Source organism: Eucyclogobius newberryi, unplaced genomic scaffold (genome assembly GCF_026437365.1).
Source record: "Eucyclogobius newberryi isolate DKJ021-1_F unplaced genomic scaffold, fEucNew1.0.hap1 SCAF_22, whole genome shotgun sequence".
NCBI classification, from domain to species: domain Eukaryota; kingdom Metazoa; phylum Chordata; class Actinopteri; order Gobiiformes; family Gobiidae; genus Eucyclogobius; species Eucyclogobius newberryi.
In genome coordinates this window covers 22972311-22999539 of record NW_027315857.1, presented here as the reverse complement: position 1 = coordinate 22999539, position 27229 = coordinate 22972311, and the positions used below count along the sequence as shown (strand labels likewise).

General features: G+C 45.5%; 1 protein-coding gene across 2 annotated transcripts in view; it reads right to left on the bottom strand.

Moving 5' to 3' along the window:
- Nucleotides 1–14991: 14991 nt before the first annotated feature.
- Nucleotides 14992–27229, bottom strand: part of LOC140371694 (neuropeptide Y receptor type 2-like) — a 78027-nt gene continuing 65789 nt past the window's right edge. The window contains exons 4-7 of one of the 2 annotated variants that reach the window (XM_072458878.1): nucleotides 20073–20238; nucleotides 18279–18429; nucleotides 15611–16187; nucleotides 14992–15097 (exon numbers count right to left, since the gene is read on the bottom strand). In XM_072458878.1, the coding sequence (XP_072314979.1) occupies nucleotides 15612–16187; nucleotides 18279–18429; nucleotides 20073–20238 (893 nt within the window). In that variant the 3' untranslated portion in view covers nucleotides 14992–15097; nucleotide 15611. Of the gene's footprint in view, nucleotides 15098–15605; nucleotides 16188–18278; nucleotides 18430–20072; nucleotides 20239–27229 lie in introns of those variants that run through there. The other variant, XM_072458879.1, reaches the window with a different exon arrangement.

Genomic DNA, 27229 nt, shown 5'->3' with positions numbered 1-27229 from the left:
ACAACAACAACCACATTTTGCATAATATGTGTCCTTTAAATAATAATTATTAATAAAAAAAATAAAATAATCAAATAATAAAAATACATAATAATGAAATAATAATAAAATACATCCATCCATCCATCCATCCATCTTCTGCCGCTTTATCCGGGGCCGGGTCGCGGGGGCAGCAGTCTGAGCAGGGACTCCCAGACTTCCTTCTCCCCAGACACTTCCTCTAACTCCTCCGGGGGGATCCCGAGGCGTTCCCAGGCCAGCCGAGAGACATAGTCTCTCCAGCGTGTCCTGGGTCTTCCCCGGGGCCTCTTCCCGGTGGGACATGCCTGAAACACCTCCCGAGGGAGGCGCCCAGGAGGCATCCGGAACAGATGCCCGAGCCACCTCAGCTGGCTCCTCTCGACGTGGAGGAGCAGCGGCTCTACTCCGAGCTCCCCCCGTGTGGCCGAGCTCCTCACCTTATCTCTAAGGGAGCGCCCAGCCACCCGGCGGAGGAAACTCATTTCGACCGCTTGTATCCGCGATCTTGTTCTTTCGGTCACTACCCAAAGCTCATGACCATAGGTGAGGGTAGGAACGTAGACCGACCGGTAAATAGAGAGCTTTGCCTTTCGGCTCAGCTCCCTCTTTACCACAACGGTCCGATGCAGCGACTGCATCACTGCAGCCGCTGCACCGATCCGCCTGTCGATCTCACGCTCCATCCTTCCCTCACTCGTGAACAAGACCCCGAGATACTTGAACTCCTCCACTTGGGGCAAGGACACCCCACCCACCTGGAGAGGGCAAGCCACCTTTTTCCGGTCGAGAACCATGGCCTCGGATTTGGAGGTGCTGATTCTCATCCCAGCCGCTTCACACTCGGCTGCAAACCGTCCCAGTGCATGTTGCAGGTCCGGGTTTGATGGAGCCATCAGGACAACATCGTCTGCAAACAGCAGAGATGAGATCCTGTGGTCCCCAAACCGGACACCCTCCGACCCCTGACTGCGCCTAGAAATTCTGTCCATAAAAATTATGAACAGAACCGGTGACACAGGGCAGCCCTGGCGGAGTCCAACATGCACTGGGAACAGGTCTGACTTACTGCCGGCAATGCGAACACAGCTCCTGCTCCGGTCATACAGGGACCGGACAGCCCTGAGCAAAGGGCCCCGGACCCCGTACTCCCGGAGCACCCCCCAAAGGACACCCCGAGGGACACGGTCAAAAGCCTTCTCCAGATCCACAAAGCACATGTGGACTGGTTGGGCAAACTCCCATGAACCCTCGAGCACCCGATGGAGGGTATAGAGCTGGTCCAGTGTTCCACGACCGGGACGAAAACCACTCTGCTCCTCCTGAATCCGAGGTTCGACTATCGGTCGGATTCTCCTCTCCAGTACCTTGGAATAGACCTTACCCGGGAGGCTGAGGAGTGTGATCCCTCTGTAGTTGGAACACACCCTCCGGTCCCCCTTCTTGAACAGAGGGACCACCACCCCGGTCTGCCAGTCCAGAGGCACGGTCCCCGAACGCCACGCGATGTTGCAGAGACGTGTCAACCAAGACAGTCCTACAACATCCAGATACTTTAGGTACTCAGGGCGGATCTCATCCACCCCCGGAGCCCTGCCACCGAGGAGTTTGCGGACAACCTCAGTGACTTCAGCTTGGGTGATGGATGAGCCAGCCTCCGAGTCCCCGGTCTCTACTTCCTCTTCAGAAGACGTGACTGAGGGATTAAGGAGATCCTCAAAGTATTCCTTCCACCGTCCGACGACATCCCCAGTCGAGGTCAGCAGGCCTCCACCCGCACCGTAAACGGTGTTTGTGAGACACTGCTTCCCCTTCCTGAGGCGCCGGACGGTTTGCCAGAATTTCTTTGGTGCCGACCGATAGTCCTCCTCCATGGCCTCCCCGAACTCCTCCCAGGCCCGGGTTTTTGCCTCTGCGACAGCACGAGCCGCGGCTCGCTTGGCCTGCCGATACCCGTCGATGACCTCCGGAGACCTACAAGCCAGAGTGGCCTGATAGGCCTCCTTCTTTAGTCTGACGGCATCCCTTACTTCCGGTGTCCACCACCGGGTTCGGGGGTTGCCGCCACGACAGGCACCGGAGACCTTGCGACCACAGCTCCGAGCAGCCGCATCAACAATGGAGGCGGAGAACATGGTCCACTCGGACTCAATGTCCCCAGCCTCCCCCGGGACATGGGAGAAGCTCTCCCGGAGGTGCGAGTTGAATACCCTACTGACAGAGGGCTCCACTAGACGTTCCCAACAGACCCTCACAATGCGCTTGGGTCTGCCAAGTCTGTCCGGCTTCCTCCTCCGCCAGCGGATCCAACTCACCACCAGGTGGTGATCGGTTGACAACTCTGCCCCTCTCTTCACCCGAGTGTCCAAGACACGCGGCCGGAGGTCTGATGACACGACAACTAAGTCGATCATTGACCTCCGGCCTAGGGTGTCCTGGTGCCACGTGCACTGATGGACACCCTTGTGCTTGAAACATGGTGTTCGTTATGGACAATCCGTGGCTAGCACAGAAGTCCAATAACTGAACACCGCTCGGGTTCAGATCGGGGAAGCCGTTCTTCCCGATCACCCCTCTCCAGGTGTCACTGTCATTGCCCACGTGGGCGTTGAAGTCCCCCAGTAGAACAACGGAGTCCCCGGTCGGTGCACTGTCCAGTACCCCTCCCAAGGACTCCAAGAAGGCCGGGTACTCTGCACTGCTGTTCGGCCCGTAGGCCGCCACAACAGTGAGAGACCTGTCCCCCACCCGAAGGCGGAGGGACGCGACCCTCTCGTTCACCGGGGTAAACTCCAACACGTGGCGGCTGAGCTGAGGGGCTATCAGCAAGCCCACACCAGCCCGCCGCCTCTCCCCGCGGGCAACACCAGAGAAGTGGAGCGTCCAGCCCCTCTCGAGGAGATGGGTTCCAGAGCCCAAACTGTGCGTGGAGGTGAGGCCGACTATATCTAGTCGGTATCGCTCAACCTCCCGCACAAGCTCAGGCTCTTTCCCCCCCAGCGAGGTGACATTCCATGTCCCCAGAGTTAGTCTCTGTGTCCGGAGATCTGGTCGCCGAGGCCCCTGCCGTCGACTGCCGCCCAGATCTCTCTGCACCGGCCCCCTATGGATCCTCCTGCGGGTGGTGGGCCCACGGGAGGGCGGCCCCACGTCGCTCTTTCGGGCTGTGCCCGGCCGGGCCCCGTGGGGTAAGACCCGGCCACCAGGCGCTCGCCATGGAGCACCCATCCCAGGCCTGGCTCCAGGATGGGGCCCCGGTGACGCCGATCCGGGCGACGTGAACTGCCTTGATTGTGTCGTCGTCATAAGAGGCTTCTGAACCGATCTTTGTCTGACCCGTCACCTAGGACCTGTTTGCCTTGGGAGACCCTACCAGGGGCATGAAGCCCCCGACAACATAGCTCCCGGGATCATTCGGGCACTCAAACCCCTCCACCACGTTAAGGTGTCGGCTCAAGGAGGAGCTATAAAAAAAAAAAAATACATCCATCCATCCATTTTCTACCGCTTGTTCCCTTTTTGGGGTCGTGGGTGACTGGAGCCTATCCCAGTGACTTTGGGCCTTAGACGGGGTACATCCTGGACAGTGGCCAACTTGTCGCAGTAAAAGTAAAAGTAATAATAATACAAATACAATAAATAATAATTAAATAATAAAAAAAAGAATAATAATAAAAAATAAAAGTAAAAATAATGCAAATTAATAAATAATAATTAAATAATAAAAAAGAATAATAATAAAAACATAAAAGTAATAATAATACAAATAAAATAAATAATAATGAAATAATAAAAAAGAATAATAATAAAAAATAAAAGTCATAATGATAAAAATAAAATAAATAATAATAAAATAATAATATATAATATATAATATACTACAGCACGTGAAAAAAAAACACATTGCAAATAACATCTACATGAGTTCATCTTTTATGTTTTTATTGTGAAATTCTCGTTGTGAAAATGAGTGCGTTGATCTTGCAGGTGAACAGACAAGAAGCCTCTGGTAGCGACTGCGGCCCTTGCAGCTGCTCAGGCGGTGAGTAGGAGTCAGGGATCAGGATTAGCCCCGTGTGACGTCTTTGTGCCAAAAAAAACACACAAACAAAAACAGGCGGATTTAGATTAAACTCGCAGTCGGCTCCTACGCGCTTTCTTTTGGACCGGAGTGTGCAGACGCTCGACGCAACAGTCTTTTAGGCTGTTTCGTTGCCACCGGTGATTTAAGAACTCAACAAAATAAAATCAACCTTATCTGACATTAAACTTGATCCACAGCTTCTCGTTACGTACAACATTTCGAGGGCCAATCAGCTCCCGTTTGCCAACTTTTGTGGTTGGTAATTCCGCCTCCCGAGCGCAAACATCACATTTGGTCATGTCTGTTACCCGGCAACCGCTCTGTGCACCGGAAAGGTAGAAATCAATAAAACACAAGTATATTTGGTCCAGTGGGTGTTCAAATGCTGCAGGGAAACGCGGTCCGTGTCAGCCCGTGATCTGCCATGTTGGTGTCAGTCGTGCTACGTCGTTAGCATGACATCCTCATTATTTATCAATGTTGTGTCGGTCGTAGTTCTACAGTCGCTTAAGTTAAAAATAGTTTCTTAACATTTATTTTTAAATAGAAACGCTTAAAACATTGTGGCCTACTCGTTCTGTTTCTTTGTGCTGATCTGTTTGCTCATGAGCAGCATTTATCCTTCCAAACTGAGTCATCGTTAGGTTTTCAACATAATATCGTGCCCTTGAAATATGTAAATGACTGAATTAAATCAGAATGAAACAGTTTGGATTAAAAAGATGATAAATTGTGGACATGGATTTGTGGAAAACTTCTGTCTCACTACTCCGGGCCCAGTGTTTGAGTGATTTTAACCCGATCGATCAACAGCGGATCAATGTTCAATCAGGACAAATAAAAGGATTCTGCAGCGACAAAGCCACCAGGACTAAACCAGGACTAAACCAGGACTAAACCAGGAATAAACCAGGACAAAACCAGGACTGAACCAGATCTAAACCAGGTCTAAACCAGGACTAAACCAGGACTGAACCAGATCTAAACCAGGTCTAAACCAGGACTGAACGAAGACTAAACCAGGACTAAACCAGGACTAAACCAGGACAAAACCAGGTCTAAACCAGGACTAAACCAGGACTAAACGAGGTCTAAACCAGGTCTAAACCAGATCTAAACCAGGACTAAACCAGGTCTAAACCAGGACTAAACCAGGTCTAAACCAGGACTAAACCAGGTCTAAACCAGGTCTAAACCAGGACTAAACCAGGTCTAAACCAGGACTAAAACAGGTCTAAACCAGGACTAAACCAGGTCTAAACAAGGTCTAAACCAGGACTAAACCAGGTCTAAACCAGGTCTAAACCAGGACTAAAACAGGTCTAAACCAGGACTAAACCAGGTCTAAACCAGGTCTAAACCAGGACTGAACGAAGACTAAACCAGGACTAAACCAGGACTAAACCAGGACAAAACCAGGTCTAAACCAGGACTAAACCAGGACTAAACGAGGTCTAAACCAGGTCTAAACCAGATCTAAACCAGGACTAAACCAGGTCTAAACCAGGACTAAACTAGGTCTAAACCAGGACTAAACCAGGACTAAACCGAGTCTAAACCAGGACTAAACCAGGTCTAAACCAGGACTAAAACAGGTCTAAACCAGGACTAAACCAGGTCTAAACCAGGTCTAAACCAGGACTAAACCAGGTCTAAACCAGGTCTAAACCAGGACTAAAACAGGTCTAAACCAGGACTAAACCAGGTCTAAACCAGGTCTAAACCAGGTCTAAACCAGGACTAAACCAGGTCTAAACCAGGTCTAAACCAGGTCTAAACCAGGACTAAACCAGGTCTAAACCAGGACTAAACCAGGACTAAACCAGGTCTAAACCAGGACTAAACCAGGTCTAAACCAGGACTAAACCAGGACTAAACCAGGTCTAAACCAGGACTAAACCAGGTCTAAACCAGGACTAAACCAGGACTAAACCAGGTCTAAACCAGGACTAAACCAGGACTAAACCAGGACTAAACCAGGTCTAAACCAGGTCTAAACCAGATCTAAACCAGGACTAAACCAGGTCTAAACCAGGACTAAATCAGGTCTAAACCAGGACTAAACCAGGACTAAACCAGGTCTAAACCAGGACTAAACCAGGTCTAAACCAGGTCCAAACCAGGTCTAAACCAGGACTAAACCAGGTCTAAACCAGGACTAAAACAGGTCTAAACCAGGACTAAACCAGGTCTAAACCAGGTCTAAACCAGGACTAAACCAGGTCTAAACCAGGTCTAAACCAGGACTAAAACAGGTCTAAACCAGGACTAAACCAGGTCTAAACCAGGACTAAACCAGGACTAAACCAGGTCTAAACCAGGACTGAACGAAGACTAAACCAGGACTAAACCAGGACTAAACCAGGACAAAACCAGGTCTAAACCAAGACTAAACCAGGACTAAACCAGGACTAAACCAGGACTAAACCAGGACAAAACCAGGTCTAAACCAGGGCTAAACCAGGTCTAAACCAGGTCTAAACCAGATCTAAAACAGGACTAAACCAGGTCTAAACCAGGACTAAACCAGGACTAAACCAGGTCTAAACCAGGTCTAAACCAGGACTAAACCAGGTCTAAACCAGGTCTAAACCAGGACTAAACCAGGTCTAAACCAGGACTAAAACAGGTCTAAACCAGGACTAAACCAGGTCTAAACCAGGTCTAAACCAGGACTAAACCAGGTCTAAACCAGGTCTAAACCAGGTCTAAACCAGGACTAAACCAGGTCTAAACCAGGACTGAACGAAGACTAAACCAAGACTAAACCAGGACTAAACCAGGACTGAACCAGGACTAAACCAGGACTAAACCAGGTCTAAACCAGGACTAAACAGAACTAAACCAAGACTAAACCAGGTCTAAACCAGGTAACTCGCTCGAATGCCTGAAATAATCAAGTGCAAAGACCAGAGCAGAGACCGCTCTCAGTCTGGAGGACCCCCAGGACTGTACTGTATGCCTGAATGGTCTCACCAAAGGGGCGCTCCGGACCAGCTCTGACCTCCTTCGATCGCTTCTATCTGAACAGCAGCAGGGTTGGAGGTCCGGAGCAAACGGAATGTTTTCTTTCAGATTTCCCCCGAGAGCATTCTATGAACGCCCGAAAGGTCCGACGAAGCTCTAAGGAACGATTAAACTCAAGAAAGAAAGAGGGTTTAAGGGCAGATGTGCAAATACTGGTTTAGTCCTGGTTTAGACCTGGTTTAGACCTGGTTTAGACCTGGTTTAGTCCCGGTCTAGACCTGGTTTAGTCCTGGTTTAGTCCTTGTTTAGACCTGCTCATCGAGTCATCTAATGGGAAACCACCCGTTATGTAAATGATCATTATTCAAATCTCAGACCTGCCACAGTCAACAAACACATGTGAGAATATGAGACTAAACTCACCTGACGTGGCTCTGCTCTGTTTGCGTGGGTTGATAAGATAAAAGATAAAAAATATTTGCATATTCGATGTTTGTCCCGCACATGTTTCCGTAGTCGGGGCGTTTGCAGTGAAGCGTCTGGGAACGTGCGGATTTAGTTTTCAAGCAAATTCGGCCTCGACTCAAATAAGAGAATCACAATTTCAATCCAATTTTTATGACCAATAGGACGGTCCCAAAACACATGAAAATTGTAGGCCAATTAAAGGATTCTCAATAAGCAAGTGATTAATCGTAATAAACACCTTATAAAGAAATAACAAGTGCTCATTTGTATCATTATGAATAGTTTACTGACATATTCTCTTAAACTTTTACAACGTGTTTGACTTCGATTGGAGCCAAAAAGTGCTCCAGAGCGTTTGAGCTGTGGGGACGGCGGCCCACCCGCTGAACGCCTGAATGGTTTCCCCCCATGATGCTTTTAGTGCTGCTCATGTGAACGGCCGCGAGCTGAATCAATAATTTTGTCCGGCGGCGACTGCACTTTAAACTGGGTCACGGCAGCGCGCCGGGCCACAAGCTAACACGCTAACAGGCATAACATGCAAACACGCATAACATGCAGCAAACACGTAAACGCGCAAACACGCATAACATGGAAACACGCTAACACGCAGAACATGCTAACACGTATAACACGCAAACACGCTAACAGGCATAACACGCAAACACGCATAACATGCAGCAAACACGTAAACACGCATAACACGCAAACACGCGGCGGGCCACAAGCAAACACGCTAACACGCGGCGGGCCACACGCAAACACACAAACACACTAACACGCAAACACGTGCCGGGCCACACGCAAACACACAAACACACTAACACGCAAACACGTGCCGGGCCACACGCAAACACCCAAACACACTAACACGCAGCAAACACGCTAACACACAGCTAACACGCAGCTAACACGCAGCAAACATGCAGCAAACACGCTAACACGCAAACACGTGCCGGGCCACACGCAAACACCCAAACACACTAACACGCAGCAAACACGCTAACACACAGCTAACACGCAGCTAACACGCAGCAAACATGCAGCAAACACGCTAACACGCAGCAAACACGCTAACACGCAGCTAACACACAGCAAACACGCAGCTAACACACCGGAAACACGCAGCAAACACGCGGCAAACACGCTAACACGCAGCAAACACGCTAACACGCAGCTAACACACAGCAAACACGCAGCTAACACACCGGAAACACGCAGCAAACACGCGGCAAACACGCTAACACGCAAGCACTAAACAGGCTAGAAAAGAGGAAAGTGCAACAGTTACTGCAGAAAGCGCGTTTTAAAGAACCTGCAAACTGGGTCAAATGAACCAAACGCCCAATTTAAGTCAAAACGAAAACCATCCACGGCCAGAACGAAGATGAAATGAGTTTGTTGGTTAACTGAAATGGCAGATTCAGGATTGTTGCAGAACCAGCCCGGAAAATGCACTTTTGACTCTTTCGATGCGTAAAAGTGCTGTTTTTTGGTCAAAGGAAACAACTGAACCGATGACTCTTTCTCCAGTCAGCGTGTGCACCATGAAGACAGGTTTATCCCACCACCACATCCTGGACAATCGTGAGGCCTGTTATTTACTAGGCCCAGTCCCCCAGTCCCCAAGGCCCAGTCCCCCAGTCACCAAGGCCCAGTCCCCCAGTCACCAAGGCCCAGGCCCCCAGTCCCCGAGGCCCAGTCCCCGAGGCCCAGTCCCCCAGTCCCCGAGGCCCAGTCCCCCAGGCCCAGTCTCCCAGTCCCCGAGGCCCAGTCCTCCAGTCCCAGTCCCCCAGGCCCAGTCCCCCAGTCCCCGAGGCCCAGTCCCCCAGTCCCCGAGGCCCAGTCCTCCAGTCCCACTCCCCCAGGCCCAGTCCCCGTTGCTCACGATCACAGTGGCTGAAAGTGGCTCAAACTGGCTTTATAATTTGCATCCGTGTGGAACATTTAAATATTTATTTAATTGGGCAAACAAGTACATGAACATATTTCATTTTTGACAATTTATTGACGGTTTTCTGACTCTTTTGGTGTAAAAAACCCTGCAGCATTCCAGAGATCCAAAGCACGGCCTTGATTAAAAACATGGTTAATTATTAAAGAACTGACAAAGAACAAAACAATCCACGGCTGGGCTGGAGGAGCTGTCCACGGCCGGTGGTGCTGATCTCCGCTGCCGTGACGTACAGTCACACGCATCAAACCTCTAACTGCAGAAGAGAAAGTCAAGTTGTTGCATCTGTTGGAAAATGGAGGAACGAACTCGGGAATTTTAAACTCATTAAAATAACCACAATATGATTCCAAGTTTTGATGATTTATATCGCACTTTGTCAAACGTAACGAAGATCAGGCACTAAAACCAAACTGGATACGCACATAAACAAATATCGATGCTAAAATAATCACATGAAAGGACAAAATACTGTGACCTTTAAATACTGTGACCTTTAAATACTGTGACCTTTCATAATGACCTTGAGCTTTATCAGAACTAGTATTAGACCTGATTATGACGTAAAGAAAGTGCTTTTATTCCTTAAATCGTGTGATATTCAGAAACACGAATATCCAATGTTAAACAGCTCGAGACTTCTGTTCATGACATTTCAAAAAACACTAAGATATTCAAATATTTTGTCACATTAAGTGTGTTTTTTGGGCGGAAAACAAATTCTTTATATCTGAATATTTCAAAAAGTTTATGTCAAAAACATATTAAAAATCTACTTATGGAACTACAACGAATCACTGCGAGACTGTTGAGCTCCAGAATGTTAAATCCGTCCAAAAAAGTACTAAACCAGGACAAAACTAGGGCTAAACCTGGACTAAACCAGGTCTAAACCAGGACTAAACCTGGTCTAAACCAGGTCTAAACCAGGACTAAACCAGGACTAAACCAGGTCTAAACCAGGACTAAACCAGGTCTAAACCCAAACTAAGCCAGGACTAAACCTTGGCTAAACCAGGGCTAAACCAGGACTAAACCAGAGCTAAACCAGGACTAAACCAGGTCTAAATCCAAACTAAGCCAGGATTAAACCAGAGCTAAACCAGGACTAAACCAGGGCTAAATCCAAACTAAGCCAGGATTAAACCAGGGCTAAACCAGGACTAAACCAGAACTAAACCAGTGCTAAACCAGGGCTAAATCAGGGCTAAACCAGGTCTAAACCAGGACTAAACAGAAATGAAGACCAGGGACGTGGTTTTGTGCTTAAGAACAAAGCATTGTTCACGGTTTGTGCTCGGTTACACGACACTTCAATGTTTACAATAATATATCTTTACAATAATTCACATTTATCACGTACATTCATGTTTCAGAAAAAGGCTGCTGCTCCTCCCGCGTCACACAAGAAAAACAAAACAAAAAACAAAAACTGAACAATTACCAATCCGACGAAATAATAATCGAGCAAAACCCACCGAAGACGCGACGCGGACGAGTCAAAGTAGCGTAAACGATATTCAACGTACAAACAGGAACTGCAAAATGTGACAAAATAAAACACACTTTGAGCGTTGGCTGTGTAGAAAAGCTGTTATGGCTGTTTGGTGTCTCCAGGGCAACGCTCGATCGGGACAAAAGCGAAACAAACCGAACGTAGAATACGTCGAGGTCGAAAGCAAAAACGCGGCTCGGCACTGGCACTTGCTGTGGCTTTATCGTTTTTTACGGAGGCTCAAAACAATAAATTGATAAAAACATTAAAAGGCTGAAGATACGAGCGCGTTTCGTTTTGTTTTTTGTGGCAAGTTTATGGAATTAACGTGATTAAAACGGCGCTCGGGGATAAATGTGTTTTACAAATGATTAATAACGCGACGTTTCTGGTCATTTACAAGCGTCGGTGACACTTGGTAACACGGTAATAAAGCATGAACAAAGACTTAAATACCATAGATTCACACTTTGTAACGACTCAATTAATAGTAAATGCTTTGTTACTGAGTCTGAAGTTATCTGTTCATGATGAATTAAGCCTTTGTTCATGCTTTATTAAAGCTTAATTAAGGTGTAGTTAGTATGAAGTGTCACTCGGGCTTCATTTAATTTAGTAATTACAATGTTATTACCCAGTTCTTTAAATCATCCTTTTACCATTATTATTACTATTATAAATATGATAATAATTATTGGGCTGCAAATACATAATTTGCTAATATTTGCAGATACATATTTACCTGTAATAACTAAACATTATATGGTAATGTTTTAAAGGAGACATATTTTGCGTGTTATAACGGTGTTTATACCTTATTATTTTAAATATTTGTGTAAAGTTTGAACGGTTTAAAAACTGTCTGTGATTTCAACAGTTTTTATTTGTTGTTAAATGTGTAAAATATTTTCTAATTAGTTTCTTTGCCTCAGGTCGACCTTGACAAAGAGCTCTCATTCCATGGGTTCTTACCCGGTCGAATGAAGCGTATTCAAATAAAACAAAAGCATTTAGATCATCCTGTATTGTCCTGCATGTTAGGCTCGAGTGCCCCTTACCCCCTAGCCCCGCCCACCTCTCTGTAGTCATGCTGCGCTGGACGATGTCGTGCCGGGTTAAAGAACGCACAAGACGCTCATGCTGCTGCCCTCTGTACCGGACACGCCCTCTGCACCGGACACGCCCTCTGCACCGGACACGCCCTCTGCACCGGACACGCCCTCAAAGCTTTCAAGAGCACGGACTTTGTGTCTGATTGAAAAAATATATCGGACAGTTGGAAATGAGGTTCGGTAAAACTGTCTGCAAGTAGGCTAACGTTTAATAGCATAGCCACGCTGTAACAAGTAAACTAGTATTAGCATTAGCTGCTAACGACCTGAAACAAACAGCTCAGTCTGGAGTGGTCTCTGTAAGTCCACTGGTCCCTCCTGACCACAGTCACACATTTCTGGACAAACAGGGTCTTTGGGGGCGTGGCAGACGAGAAAGAATCCTTTGTTTTGTCGCCACAGCCCACAGAGAACATGCAGCTTTTGTCCTCAAGATGGCAGCAGCAACGAGCGCATCACGTCACTTTAGACTTATGAGCAGCGGTTTTGTCGTCTATTTCATAAAAGAAACAGATTAGCGCAAAAAAGACACAACACTATTGTAAAAATAATAGGAGCAAATAACATTTAACTTTTGGGAAGGCTAAAAACAGCAACAACAATAACAACAACAGTAGCAGCAGCAGCATTTCTTACTGTTAGCTCTAATAAATGTCGTAATGGAGCGGACTCTGTGATTTTGTGCGGTTACATTTTTTTTCCCATAGCCATATTTCGACAGTAAAAATGAAACTACTGCTCGTTACGATGAAATGTCACTATGAGGAGGCGGGGCTTATCAGATCTGCAGTTTCAACAGGAAGTCGACGAACTTATCTCTATCATCAAGCCGTTTTAGATCAATGTTGTGGTTTGGAATGAACAATATGTAAAATAATACTCAACACGTGATACAGGTTTTATACTTAAAACTCTGAAAAAAGCACAATATGTCTCCTTTAAGATGATTTTTCACTCATTTAAAACAGAATAAACAGTTACATGAGACATTTAAGGACAAAGTTGGGTTTAAATTGGCAGATATTTTCTCAAAAAACGTGATTGGAAATTTAAACCCGACGCAAAACGATGTGAGTTTGTTCATTTTGACGATCTTTAATACTTCGCGCTGAGTCAAAGTGCAGCGTAATCGGTTAATTAAAAGTTAGGTTCATTATTTATTTGCAAAGTTTTGTGTGGCGCCAGGGGGAGGTTTTTGTGCAGTAAAAAGTAATTGCAATTTTTTGGGCGGAAAGTTTCAGAGCAGATTAGGAAACAGGAAACGTGTGAGGAAAGGAAAGAAGCAGAAGGAGACGTTTAAACAAAGCCCTTTAGCCCCATAAATATGTAATTCACACTTCACTTCCCATCATGCACCTCTGCATGTAGTTCACCTCTTCATGTAGTTCACCTCTTCATGTAGTTCACCTCTTCATGTAGTTCACCTCTTCCTGTAGTTCACCTCTTCCTGTAGTTCCCCTGTTCATGTAGTTCAGCTGTTCATGTAGTTCACCTGTTCATGTAGTTCACCTCTTCCTGTAGTTCACCTCTTCATGTAGTTCACCTCTTCCTGTAGTTCACCTCTTCCTGTAGTTCCCCTGTTCATGTAGTTCAGCTGTTCATGTAGTTCACCTCTTCCTGTAGTTCACCTCTTCATGTAGTTCACCTCTTCCTGTAGTTCACCTCTTCCTGTAGTTCCCCTGTTCATGTAGTTCAGCTGTTCATGTAGTTCACCTGTTCATGTAGTTCACCTCTTCCTGTAGTTCACCTGTTCATGTAGTTCACCTGTTCATGTAGTTCACCTCTTCCTGTAGTTCACCTGTTCATGTAGTTCAGCTGTTCATGTAGTTCAGCTGTTCATGTAGTTCACCTGTTCATGTAGTTCACCTGTTCATGTAGTTCACCTCTTCCTGTAGTTCACCTGTTCATGTAGTTCACCTGTTCATGTAGTCCAGCTGTTCATGTAGTTCAGCTGTTCATGTAGTTCACCTGTTCATGTAGTTCACCTGTTCACACAGTTTTTTCATGCAACAGTGAAGCCGCTGGTGAAGTGTGAAAGGTTTGAAGGAGCAGACGGACCTGGTTTACACCTGGTTTACACCTGGTTTACACGTGGGTTGAACCTGGTTCAGATTTGGAACCAAACCAAGACCAGGTTTTGTCCATGGTTTGGACAATGTTTAACCCATTGTGACGCTTGATTAGTCCTGATAAAGTCCATCATTTTGTCCTGGTTTAGTCCTGGTTCAGCCCATTTTTAGTCCTGGTTGAATCCCGGTTTATTCGTGGTTTAGTCCAGGTTTACTCCTGGTTTAGTCCTAGTTTAGACCTGGTTTAGTCCTGGTTTAGTCCTGGTTTAGACCTGGTTTACACCTGGTTTACACCTGGTTTAGTCCTGGTTTAGTCCTGGTTTAGTCCTGGTTTACACCTGGTTTACACCTGGTTTAGTCCTGGTTTAGTCCTAGTTTAGTCCTGGTTTAGTCCTGGTTTAGACCTGGTTTAGTCCTGGATTAATCCCAGTTGTAAACGTGTTTCTGTTTTTCTTCAGTATCTCATTTGTTGACCTGATTTCCCAAATAGAATACATATTGTCTTCGAGTGCGTTCACACGTCCTGATTTAAACTGGATTTAATCCCAGTTTTAGACCCTGTTTTGTCCTTGCAGTTGTTGTAGTTAAAGTGTTAAATGTTTGTCAGTGAATATAACATCAGCTCCTTCAAACACTCGCACCTCCAGTGAAACGACCCTCCAGAGATCACGTCTGTAAATATAATAAATCCTTCAGGAAAACACAATATTTCACTTTGATCGCGTTGGAGTCAAACAGAGGTCCAACATTCAGCCGTCTCCTCTCGTCCGCTTAATCCCGCTTTGTTCGGTTATTTTTGTCGGCCATATTGTCTTTTCCCGCCATTAATTCTTCCATTTCCTGTTCTATTGTTTTGGCCCCGCCTCCAGCAGAACCCGGTCTAATCCAGATATAATCCTGGACTTGGGTTTGATGGCTTTGTTTTCTGACCTGGAATGAAACAAGGAAAACTGGTTCAACATTTGAAACGATGTAATAAAACAATAGATGAAGATCAAAACAGGTCTAAAGCAGAATTAAACAAGGCTAAACCAAGACCAAACTCGGTCTAAACTAGTGCTAATCCAGAATCAAAACAGTAAACGAGATTTTATGTTTGTAAAATGGGTTGTGGGCCGGATTAAATTGCTTGAAGGGCGTGATTTGGCCCCCAGGCCTTGTGTTGACTAGCGCTGCCATAAAACGATTACCATGATCAAAACACTATTATTATTATTATTATTACTACACAATTAATTGATTTTTTGTTCAAGCCTCACTAAAAATTAAAACAATTAAAAAATCAGATTGTGGCCAATAATACACTTTATTTGTAAATATTCTCCAGATTTTGACCTCTTTTTGTTGATAATTTGTTTAAAACGTCTCAATGTTGAATAAAAATCATCTTTTGACTCGTCGGCTCCTGAAACAATCGTTAGTTTGTTCTCATTTCTCGCTCACCTCAAACATCCGTTGCGTTGAGCCGCGTCACCGCCACATCCTGCGTCTCCTTTTGACTTTTACTCCTGTCCCGCCCACTTTTCTGCTTCTTGTTGCCGATTGGATGAATGCTGTCCAACCTCCCGCCCCTCCCCCGCCCGTCTGCCTCGGCGCATTTGAACACCGCCAGGAAGGCGGCGCGGTAGTTCCGGTTCATCCAGCCGTACAGCAGCGGGTTGGCGAAGGTGGAGCACATGGCGACCACGTGGAACACGGTGTAGAGCAGCCGGAAGTCCCGCATGTCCAGCACCGAGCTGTCGATGTCGGTGGCGAGCTGGAAGGCGTGGAAGGGGAGCCAGCTCACGGCGAAGACCACCACCATGGTCACCAGCATCTTGGTGGTCTTGCGGCGGCGGCGGTGGCGCTCGGAGCTGGCGCTGGCGTTCTCGGCCGGGCTCACGTGGCCGCGCAGCTTGGACCAGATGTGGGCGTAAGCGAAGGAGATGATGGACAGAGGGAGGAAGTACTGCAGGAGCAGCATGGAGATGGAGTACACCGTCCCATCTGTGCTCTTCCCCGGCCACTTCTCTGTGCACACCTGAGAGCACAGGAGAGACGGGTTTAGACCCGGTTTAGACGCGGTTTAGACCCGGTTTAGACCCGGTTTAGACCCGGTTTAGACCTGGACTAGACCCGGTTTAGACCCGGTTTAGACCTGGTTTAGACCTGGTTTGGACCCGGTTTAGACCCGGTTTAGATCTGGTTTAGACCCAGTTTAGACCCAGTTTAGTCCTGGTTTAGACCCGGTTTAGACCCGGTTTAGACCAGGTTTAGACCTGGTTTAGACCCGGTTTAGACCCGGTTTAGACCCGGTTTAGACCCAGTTTAGTCCTGGTTTAGACCCGGTTTAGTCCTGGTTTAGACTCAGTTTAGACCTGGTTTAGACCTGATTTAGACCTGGTTCAGACCTGGTTCAGACCCAGTTTAGACCTGATCAAGACCCGGTTTAGTCCCGGTTTAGACCCAGTTTAGACGTGGTTAAGACCTGGTTTAGTCCCGGTTTAGTCCTGGATTGTTTCTGGTATGGATTGTCCTGTTTTAGACCTGTGTTAGTCCTAGTTTGAACATGGTTTAGAGATAGACCTGTTTCCTGCTTCAGTCGGTGGTGATTCAGGACGAGTGAGTCATTCAAGCTAAATCATAAAAACCACAGCTGCAGTTATGAAATAAAAGCAGGGAAAAATCTTGTGAGCAGCAGAAAGCTGTTGTGACCATAAGATCCAGAATATAACGCTGTCAGCCTTGTTAGTCTGGGTTTGTTTATCATGCGCCTCAGGGCAGACACGGCTGCTCAGGCCTGTCCACTCTGCCATGGGCCGTCCCACATGAGCAGCAGCACAGACTGTAGAGGCTGTGGAGCGTGACCTGTGGACAGTGAGGTGTGTTGCCTTTCCCACCTCGCCCCCCCGCCCCCCTCCACCTCGCTCCCCTCATCCACCTCGCCCCCCTTAATATGATCAATCTGTATGGAACCTGGATGGTGTGTACGTTGCAGTAGTTACAGTACCTGGATGGTGTGTACGTTGCAGTAGTTACAGTACCTAGATGGTGTGTACGTTGCAGTAGTTACAGTACCTGGATGGTGTGTACGTTGCAGTAGTTACAATACCTGGATGGTGTGTACGTTGCAGTAGTTACAGTACCTGGATGGTGTGTACGTTGCAGTAGTTACAGTACCTGGATGGTGTGTACGTTGCAGTAGTTACAGTACCTGGATGGTGTGTACTTTGCAGTAGTTACAGTACCTGGATGGTGTGTACTTTGCAGTAGTTACAGTACCTGGATGGTGTGTACTTTGCAGTAGTTACAGTACCTGGATGGTGTGTACGTTGCAGTAGTTACAGTACCTGGATGGTGTGTACGTTGCAGTAGTTACAGTACCTGGATGGTGTGTACGTTGCAGTAGTTACAGTACCTGGATGGTGTGTACGTTGCAGTAGTTACAGTACCTGGATGGTGTGTACGTTGCAGTAGTTACAGTACCTGGATGGTGTGTACGTTGCAGTAGTTACAGTACCTGGATGGTGTGTACTTTGCAGTAGTTACAGTACCTGGATGGTGTGTACTTTGCAGTAGTTACAGTACCTGGATGGTGTGTACTTTGCAGTAGTTACAGTACCTGGATGGTGTGTACTTTGCAGTAGTTACAGTACCTGGATGGTGTGTACGTTGCAGTAGTTACAGTACCTGGATGGTGTGTACTTTGCAGTAGTTACAGTACCTGGATGGTGTGTACGTTGCAGTAGTTACAGTACCTGGATGGTGTGTACGTTGCAGTAGTTACAGTACCTGGATGGTGTGTACGTTGCAGTAGTTACAGTACCTGGATGGTGTGTACGTTGCAGTAGTTACAGTACCTGGATGGTGTGTACGTTGCAGTAGTTACAGTACCTGGATGGTGTGTACTTTGCAGTAGTTACAGTACCTGGATGGTGTGTACGTTGCAGTAGTTACAGTACCTGGATGGTGTGTACGTTGCAGTAGTTACAGTACCTGGATGGTGTGTACGTTGCAGTAGTTACAGTACCTGGATGGTGTGTACGTTGCAGTAGTTACAGTACCTGGATGGTGTGTACTTTGCAGTAGTTACAGTACCTGGATGGTGTGCACTTTGCAGTAGTTACAGTACCTGGATGGTGTGGCCGTCGAGCGTGAAGGATCCGTACTCTCTGAAGATGGCGAGGGGGCTGGCGAGCACCGCGCTGAGCACCCAGGTCAGAGCGATGACGCCAAAACACACGTCTTTACGCATCCGAGTCTCCAAGTGATAAATGATACACCTGCAAGCACAGGGAGCTGGTTTAGTCCTGGTCTAGTCCTGGTTTAGTCCTGGTTTAGTTCTGGTTTAGTCCTGGTTTAGTCCTAGTCTAGTCCTGGTTTAGTCCTGTTTTAGTCCTGTTTTAGTCCTGGTTTAGTCCTAGTCTAGTCCTGGTTTAGTCCTGGGTTAGTCCTGGGTTAGTCCTGGTTTAGTCCTAGTCTAGTCCTGGTTTAGTCCTGGTTTAGTCCTGGGTTAGTCCTGGTTTAGTCCTGGTTTAGTCCTGGTTTAGTCCTGGTTTGGTCCTGGTTTAGTCCTAGTTTAGTCCTGGTTTAGTCCTGGTTTAGTCCTGGTTTAGACCTGGTTTAGTCCTGGTTTAGTCCTAGTCTAGTCCTGGTTTAGTCCTGGTTTAGTCCTGGGTTAGGCCTGGTTTAGTCCTGGGTTAGGCCTGGTTTAGTCCTGGTTTAGTCCTGGTTTAGTCCTGGATTAGGCCTGGTTTAGTCCTGGTTTAGTCCTGGGTTAGGCCTGGTTTAGTCCTGGTTTAGTCCTGGTTTAGTCCTGGATTAGGCCTGGTTTAGTCCTGGTTTAGTCCTGGTTTGGTCCTGGTTTAGTCCTGGTTTAGTCCTGGTTTAGTCCTGGTTTAGTCCTGGTTTAGTACTGGTTTAGTCCTGGTTTAGTCCTGGTTTAGTCCTGGTTTAGTCCTAGTTTAGTCCTGGTTTAGTCCTGGTTTAGTCCTAGTCTAGTCCTGGTTTAGTCCTGGTTTAGTCCTGGGTTAGGCCTGGTTTAGTCCTGGTTTAGTCCTGGTTTAGACCTGGTTTAGTCCTGGTTTAGTCCTAGTCTAGTCCTGGTTTAGTCCTGGTTTAGTCCTGGGTTAGGCCTGGTTTAGTCCTGGTTTAGTCCTGGTTTAGTCCTGGTTTAGTCCTGGATTAGGCCTGGTTTAGTCCTGGTTTAGTCCTGGTTTAGTCCTGGGTTAGGCCTGGTTTAGTCCTGGTTTAGTCCTGGTTTAGTCCTGGTTTAGTCCTAGTTTAGTCCTGGTTTAGTCCTGGTTTAGTCCTAGTCTAGTCCTGGTTTAGTCCTGGTTTAGTCCTGGGTTAGGCCTGGTTTAGTCCTGGTTTAGTCCTGGTTTAGACCTGGTTTAGTCCTGGTTTAGTCCTAGTCTAGTCCTGGTTTAGTCCTGGTTTAGTCCTGGGTTAGGCCTGGTTTAGTCCTGGTTTAGTCCTGGTTTAGTCCTGGTTTAGTCCTGGATTAGGCCTGGTTTAGTCCTGGTTTAGTCCTGGTTTAGTCCTGGGTTAGGCCTGGTTTAGTCCTGGTTTAGTCCTGGTTTAGTCCTGGTTTAGTCCTGGGTTAGGCCTGGTTTAGTCCTGGTTTAGTCCTGGTTTGGTCCTGGTTTAGTCCTGGTTTAGTCCTGGGTTAGGCCTGGTTTAGTCCTGGTTTAGTCCTGGTTTGGTCCTGGTTTAGTCCTGGTTTAGTCCTGGATTAGGCCTGGTTTAGTCCTGGTTTAGTCCTGGTTTAGTCCTGGTCTAGTCCTGGTTAGGTCCTCAGTGAGTAAGTCTTCTTAGGTCAGTGCTACTTCAGGTCTGTCTCAGTCCTGGTTCCATCCTGGTCTTGTCCTGGTCCAGGTCATGCTCTGGTCCTAGTCTAGAACCTGGTCGAGTCCTGGTCGAGTACCTGTGGCGGTCCAGGGCGATCACGTTGAGCGTTACCGTGGAGACGTGGACCGCGAGGCCTTGAGCGTACGGCAGCAGGAAGCACAGGACGCTGCCGAACTTCCACTCGCCCTGAAGAGTGTAGACCAACGTGAAGGGCAAGCAGAGGGCGTTCACCAGGAGGTCCGCTGTGGAACCAGAACCAGATCAGAACCAGAACCAAAACCAGAAGCAGAACTAGAAGCAGAACCAGAATCAGAGCAGAACCAGAGCATAACCAGAGCAGAACCAGAGAAGAACCAGAACCAGAATCAGAACAGAACAGAACCAGATCAGAACCAGATCAGAACCAGAACCAAAACCAGAAGCAGAAGCAGAACTAGAAGCAGAACCAGAATCAGAGCAGAACCAGAGCATAACCAGAGCAGAACCAGAGCAGAACCAGAGAAGAACCAGAACCAGAATCAGATCAGAACCAGAACCCGAGCAGAGCCAGAACCAGATCAGAACCAGAAACAGAACCAGATCAGAACCAGAACCAGACCAGAACAGAACCAGATCAGAACCAGACCAGATCAGAACCAGACCAGAACAGAACCAGATCAGAACCAGAACCAGAACCAAACCAGAACCAAAACCAGAGCCTAAACTACTTTTACTATCATTATTACTATTTTAAATTATTACTATCACGTACTATTATTATTAATTTTTAAACATATTATTATTTTAAAACTACTATATTATTATTATTATTATTATTATCATCATTTATTTTTCTTTACGTAGGTCAGTTTGTTTTATGTACAGTTTTGTTGTTGTATGTTTATAAAAATGTATTGAAAAAATAAAAAAATAAACCTGGTGAAGTTTGTGACTTTATAACGATGTATTAGCCCAGTGTTTCTCAAACTGAGGTCCGTGCGCTCCTTCAGCTGGTGCACAGACTCCTCTGCAGCTTCAGATATTTGCAATTTCAGTCGATTTAATTCACATTTCTGAGCTTTTTGGGGTTATTCCTTGTCTAAAACTCTGAAAACAATTGTGCAGGTCCCATTTTAGAACTCGTTTAGCTCTAATTTAGACCTGGAAATAGCTGCTTTTTAGCCCTGGGTTGGATTTGTTGGCGCCGGTGTGAGTAAAATAAAACTTTTGCTGGTGCTTTGGGTGAAACGTTCAGGAAGCACAACCCCCACATCACAAAAGTGGACCACGGGGACAAAAACAACGCCGTAAACAGATGGAAATATACATGAATAAACATCTGAAATAAACTTGAAAGATCTTAGATTATTCACGTTGCAGTCCGCACTCACTCGCCACACTTTAATCTAAAATTGTCTTCATTAAACTGCATCCCGACTTTGAAGTTAGCAGCTATAGTCTTTAGCGTTTGAAGCGCTTTTTCTCCTCCGAGGTTTAATCCACGCGTCCTCTACAGGCAAAAGTATTGTCTGAATGTCTGTTTCCATATGTTTATTCCATATTCTTCTGCTCCTCGAGTGCAATAAGAAGGTTTAAGTGTCTGAGAGTGGTTCGGTTTGGTTTGGTTTGAATTGCCGGAATGTGTTGCTTTTAATTAACTCTCAAATATCATTATTCCCGCTGTGGCCTTAAAGTAGAGTCTGCGAACGTCACGCGCATAAAGAGTTCTGTTTTATTTACTTCCATTAAAAACAGCCCGAGGTGATCGAGCGTCCAATTTACCGCTTTGTTACGCGACTCGTTTGCATTCGAGACAAATCGACACAAGGACTCAAAATCCAGAGGAGCTCCAGGACAAAACATCGTCTGAAGTCCTGGTTTAGTCCTGGTTTAGTCCTCATTTTAGTCCTGTTTTAGTCCTGGTTTAGTCTTGCTTATGTCCTGCTTTAGTCTTGTTTTAGACCTGCTTTAGACCTGCTTTAGTCCTGGTTTAGTCCTGCTTATGTCCTGCTTTAGACCTGCTTTAGTCCTGGTTTAGTCCTGCTTTAGTCCTGCTTATGTCCTGCTTTGGTCTTGTTTTGGACCTGCTTTAGACCTGCTTTAGTCCTGGTTTAGTCCTGGTTTAGTCCTGGTTTAGTCCTCATTTTAGTCCTCATTTTAGTCCTGGTTTAGTCCTGCTTATGTCCTGCTTTAGTCTTGTTTTAGACCTGCTTTAGACCTGCTTTAGTCCTGGTTTAGTCCTGCTTATGTCCTGCTTTAGACCTGCTTTAGTCCTGGTTTAGTCCTGTTTTAGCCCTGCTTTAGTCCTGGTTTAGTCCTGGTTTAGTCCAGCTTTAGCCTGCTTTAGTCCAGGTTTAGTCCTGCTTTAGGCCTGTTCTTTTCACTGACTGTACAATTCAATTTCAAAACCACGAGCCAATAATAAATAAAAATATAGCCGCAAGCGGCGATGATCGGCCGTCGCCACGCAATCTTTTATTGCACCTACTGCTGAATCTGTGACGCTGTCGCGTCTTCTCCCCTTTGCTTTACGTATGAAGGGAAAAGTTTGCGGCTCCGCCGCACAAAGTCTGTGACTCTTAGAATAAAAATGTTGATAACTTTTGATGGTCCTGAGTCTCACCACATGTCAGGTTAACAGGTCTAACGCTCTTGGAGGAGTTCATAAAAGTATAAAGTGTAAACACGATCACATTTCAGAGATCTGGCAATTTCCCCATTGGAATAACATGGGAGGTTTCTGTCATCGCTACGGCTACGCCGTAACAAATATGACATGGGTCTCATTGACTTTTTTGATCGGCATGCCAAAATGGAATTTTGTACCAAATTTCGTAAAATTTCGAAAAATTAAACATTTGATCCTCCACGTTAAAATTTAATTTCACTCTGTAGGGGGCGCTGTTGTGACAAATAAATGTATTTCACTCAAAATAGGTTTAGGGCAAAAAGTTTAACAACTGATTCAAATTTGACGCAATTCGGACTTTATCTGCGCAAAACGGCAGCAAAACTAAAATGAAATTTTTTTAATTTTAGAAAAAGGGAGAATGTATGCCAGAATGTAGCGAGGCACGATTTTTAGAGGTGTGCAAATTTTTGTGACTTTTCGTCAATGTTCACTGGGTGAAAAATAGGGGGGTTTGTCCCGAGAAGAAAGAAAGAAGAAAGAATAATATTCCGGTGCGAAAACAATGTTTCCTATTATAACTATACATTTTCGGAAAGCACTCGCGCTTTCCTACCTCATGGTGTGGGTCCCTGGTCACTGACAGGTACTTTCGTTAATTTTGAGTGGGCTCCGCCCACTTTGTGTTTTTGGCCCTCTATACAGTAATAATGTTCAATTTTTGCATTACATGCTTATATGCACGGAACATGCAAGAGATGGAGGACGTATTCGTGAGCTACAGGTCATCATCCCCATGTAAAGCGCTCGTTTAGTGCTTCGCCCGTTTACAACGGTAATGTTCCATTTTCCTACTACTCATTAGTATGCACGGGGCGTGCGTGAGTGAAGGAGTGCGTTAGTGAGTGTTTGGAAGTGGGCGAGCGCTTCGCAGCCGTGCTGCTCACGGCCTTATGGGACTATACGGCCTCTCGCCAGCTTGTGGCGCTCGGGCCTAATAATCAAACATAAATAAAGGGCTAATCCGGCTGTATTGAGTGAAACGTCGCCCTCTCACGTCGCAGCACTAACAGGATCATCCCACGAGTTTGATGTTTACACAATCTTACTGTAAATCCAGTGCTCAGAGTGGTCTTTAAGCCGCGGTGGTTTGAGGTCAGCACATCTGCCCTGACATCTGTCCTCCGTCTGCGCGCAGGCAAAGCTCTTTAATCCGCCGCGGGAAATAGATCTGGCTTTGTCACTTACTGTCGAAGAAATCCCGGGGCAAAGACACGGTTCAGATCTGGTTCAAGATTCATTTGATTCATGTGGTTTCTACTTCCTGTTACACGAGGATATTCTCCAATCACAGGATGTTTTATTATATGTTGTTAATCGTTATGGCAACAGTGATTAGTTCTCTAGTCTGTTTTACGCATCGTTCAAGGTCATATTATTAAATTAAGAGTAATAATAAAGGAATAAACCTGGACTAGATCAGATCTTAACAAGGAATAAACAAGGACTAAACAAAGACTAAACCGGGACAAACCAGGACTAAACCAAGATTAAACAAGGACTAAACCAGGACTAAACCAGGACTAAACAAGGACTAAACCAGGACAAACCAGGACTAAACCAAGATTAAACAAGGACTAAACCAGGACTAAACCAGGACTAAACAAGGACTAAACAAAGACTAAACCTGGACTAAACAAGGACTAAATCAGGACTAAATCAGGACTAAACAAAGACTAAACCTGGACTAAACAAGGACTAAACCAGGACTAAACCAGGACTAAATAAGGACTAAACAAAGACTAAACCGGGACAAACCAGGACTAAACAAGGACTAAACCAGGATTTAACCAGGACTAAACAAGGACTAAACCAGGACTAGACAAGGACTAAATCAGGACTAAACAAGGACTAAACAAAGACTAAACCTGAACTAAACAAGGACTAAACAAGGACTAAACAAAGACTAAATCAGGACTAAGCAAGGACTAAACAAAGACTAAACCTGGACTAAACAAGGACTATACAAGGCCTAACCCAAGTCCACATCAGTATAAAAATTAAAATAATTTAGGAGGAAAGTAAAAACCAGTGTGAACATGTCCTAAAGGAACACGTTGAGGTGGAATCTGTTCAATTTAGAGACAAATGTGTAAATGTTTTGTCCTCCTTTGGTTTAATTCTTAGACTTGGTTTAGTTTCATTTGACACCTTGTTTATCCTCCGTTAGGCCGGTTTTAGATCTGGTGGTGCTGTCAAAGAAAAGTCTGAAGAGTAAGAACTAAAGAATAAAGTTTAAAGAATAAATTCTTAAGTCTATAAGATGTACAACTGCAGCAGGTGGCAAATGTTACACAACAACCGCCATGAAACACCGAAGAAGAAGAAGAAGAAGAAGAAGAAGAAGAAGAAGAAGAAGAAGAAGAAGAAGAAGAAGAAGAAGAAGAAGAAGAAGAAGAAGAAGAAGAAGAAGAAGAAGAAGAAGAAGAAGAAGAAGAAGAAGAAGAAGAAGAAGAAGAAGAACTATATTTTTCTAGCGCCACCTGCAGGGCTCAGTGTACAGCCATGAATCTTACAAGATGAAAACAAAAGTGCAGTGGACACAGGGTTTAAGGCTGCGTTCACCAAATCAAAACTGGACCTGACCAGGACTAAAAAGACTAAAATCAGACTTAAACATGGCAACTCCAAGACCCCAAGACAACCCACCCTGGCTCTTTTCATCTTTGAGAACGTTAAATGTTTTTGTATGTTTAAAAACAGGGCCATAAGTCTATAAGCTGTATAGGCTGGTGCGAGTATAAGTCACACCAGCCAAAACATGTATAATAGAGAAGAAAAAAACCTAAGTCGCACTGGAGTAAAAGTATATAAGTATAAGTCACACCTTATAGTCCATTACCATTGTTTTCAGTACAAAGCACTTTGAATCGCGCTTCGTACGAATTGTGCTCTATAAATACATTTGATTGACAGCTGGACCAGCTGATCATGTCTTGGTCTGGGACGGGCCAAAGGGGGTGTGGTTTCACCTGGAATGGCTCAGTAATTACAGAGAAGGGAACAGTAAACCGGGTTAACAACATATCTGCCACGTCTCATAAGCACAAACCAGTCGCATCAGAATTCAGTCCTAAACTGATTTGACCCAGAGCAAAAATTTGAATTCAAAGTTTAAAGATTATAGATAATAATAATAACAAAAATAATTCAAATAAAATCCCCACATTTTTACTGCCTTAAAGTGCGTATGACAAGTTTTTACGATTGACTTTATTTGGGGTATTTATACCTGTCGTACATATAAATGATAGTTTTAAACCAGGAGTGTCCATTCTTTTTTCCCAGAGGGCCACACACAACCCGACAAGGAAGTGAATCATTCCAAATGTTGCATCTGACATAGGTTTGATGCCTCCACCTTTAATAAGACCTGGAACATTAATATTATCTTGGTATAACATCAAAATGCTTGAAATTTTACAGTAAGAAGTACTTTTTGTTGTCTGGACGATCTTAGCAGGGCCGGAGGGCCAAAAAAAACTGGTCTGAGGGCCGCATTTGGCCCCCGGGCCGTAGTTTGGACACGCTTGTTTTACACCAATAGAGCAGGTATTTGTGGAGGAAACGTTAACAAATCTGTTGAAAATGACAGGAAGTGACATCACACTCATTCCAGTCAAAGTTTATGACGAATTTACACAAAGAAACAACTTTTTTGACTCTTTAAACATTAACTCAACAAAATAAAGTCCCTCTCATTTTTCTATTTCCACCAATGTTTGGTGGATAATCTCCTTGTGTGATGCCATCAATTACAAACAGGAAGTGAAATTATAAACTTAAAAAATGAGCTTTTCTGTGACAATATTCTCCTCTGACTTTGGCTCGTCTCTCAAATGTTAAAAAACACATTGAGGACGTTTAATGGCAGCTTTGGCTCGCTGCCACCGCCTTCCCCGATCGAGCAGCGTCACTGAATCACACGCTTTTCCTTGGAAACACATCGGGCACCATTAAAACTACACCCCATACGCTGAATAAAATAGAAGCATCGTGCAAAAGCGGAGCCATTTGGAGCGGAGCCATTTGGAGCGGCGGCGTCTTAACTTCGACACCAAACAAGAGTCAACTTTTCCCTCTGTGAACCAGGTGAGATTTCCTCTGTGTTTTTGAGCTCCAGAATCTTATAAAGTGACATTAGTTTGTTTTATGTGATGCACCTGGAGTGAGCGCTTGTCTCAGTCTTTACAGAGAACAGCTGGTAGAATGTTCCGGTGCCATAGAAGTCTGTCCATTGTCCGTGGTGTTTATAGGAAAAGTGTAACTTATTAAAAGTCCCTGTGATGGTTAAATATGTATTTTCATGTCGTCTCGCTCTGATGTCTCTGAGCCGGAAACAAGACTTAAAGATGACAACTCTGAGACCCCAAGAGAACTCACCCTGACTCTTTTCATATTTAAGAACGTTATATGTTTTTGTTTGAAAACAGTGCCACAAATGGACCTCAATAGAAGGCGTTGTTATCTTAATCTCAGTCTTTATGAAATGGCATTACCATTGTCTTCAAGAATGTCTTGTGAAAGCGGCTGGACGAGCTGATCCTGTCTGGTCTGGTGCGTCT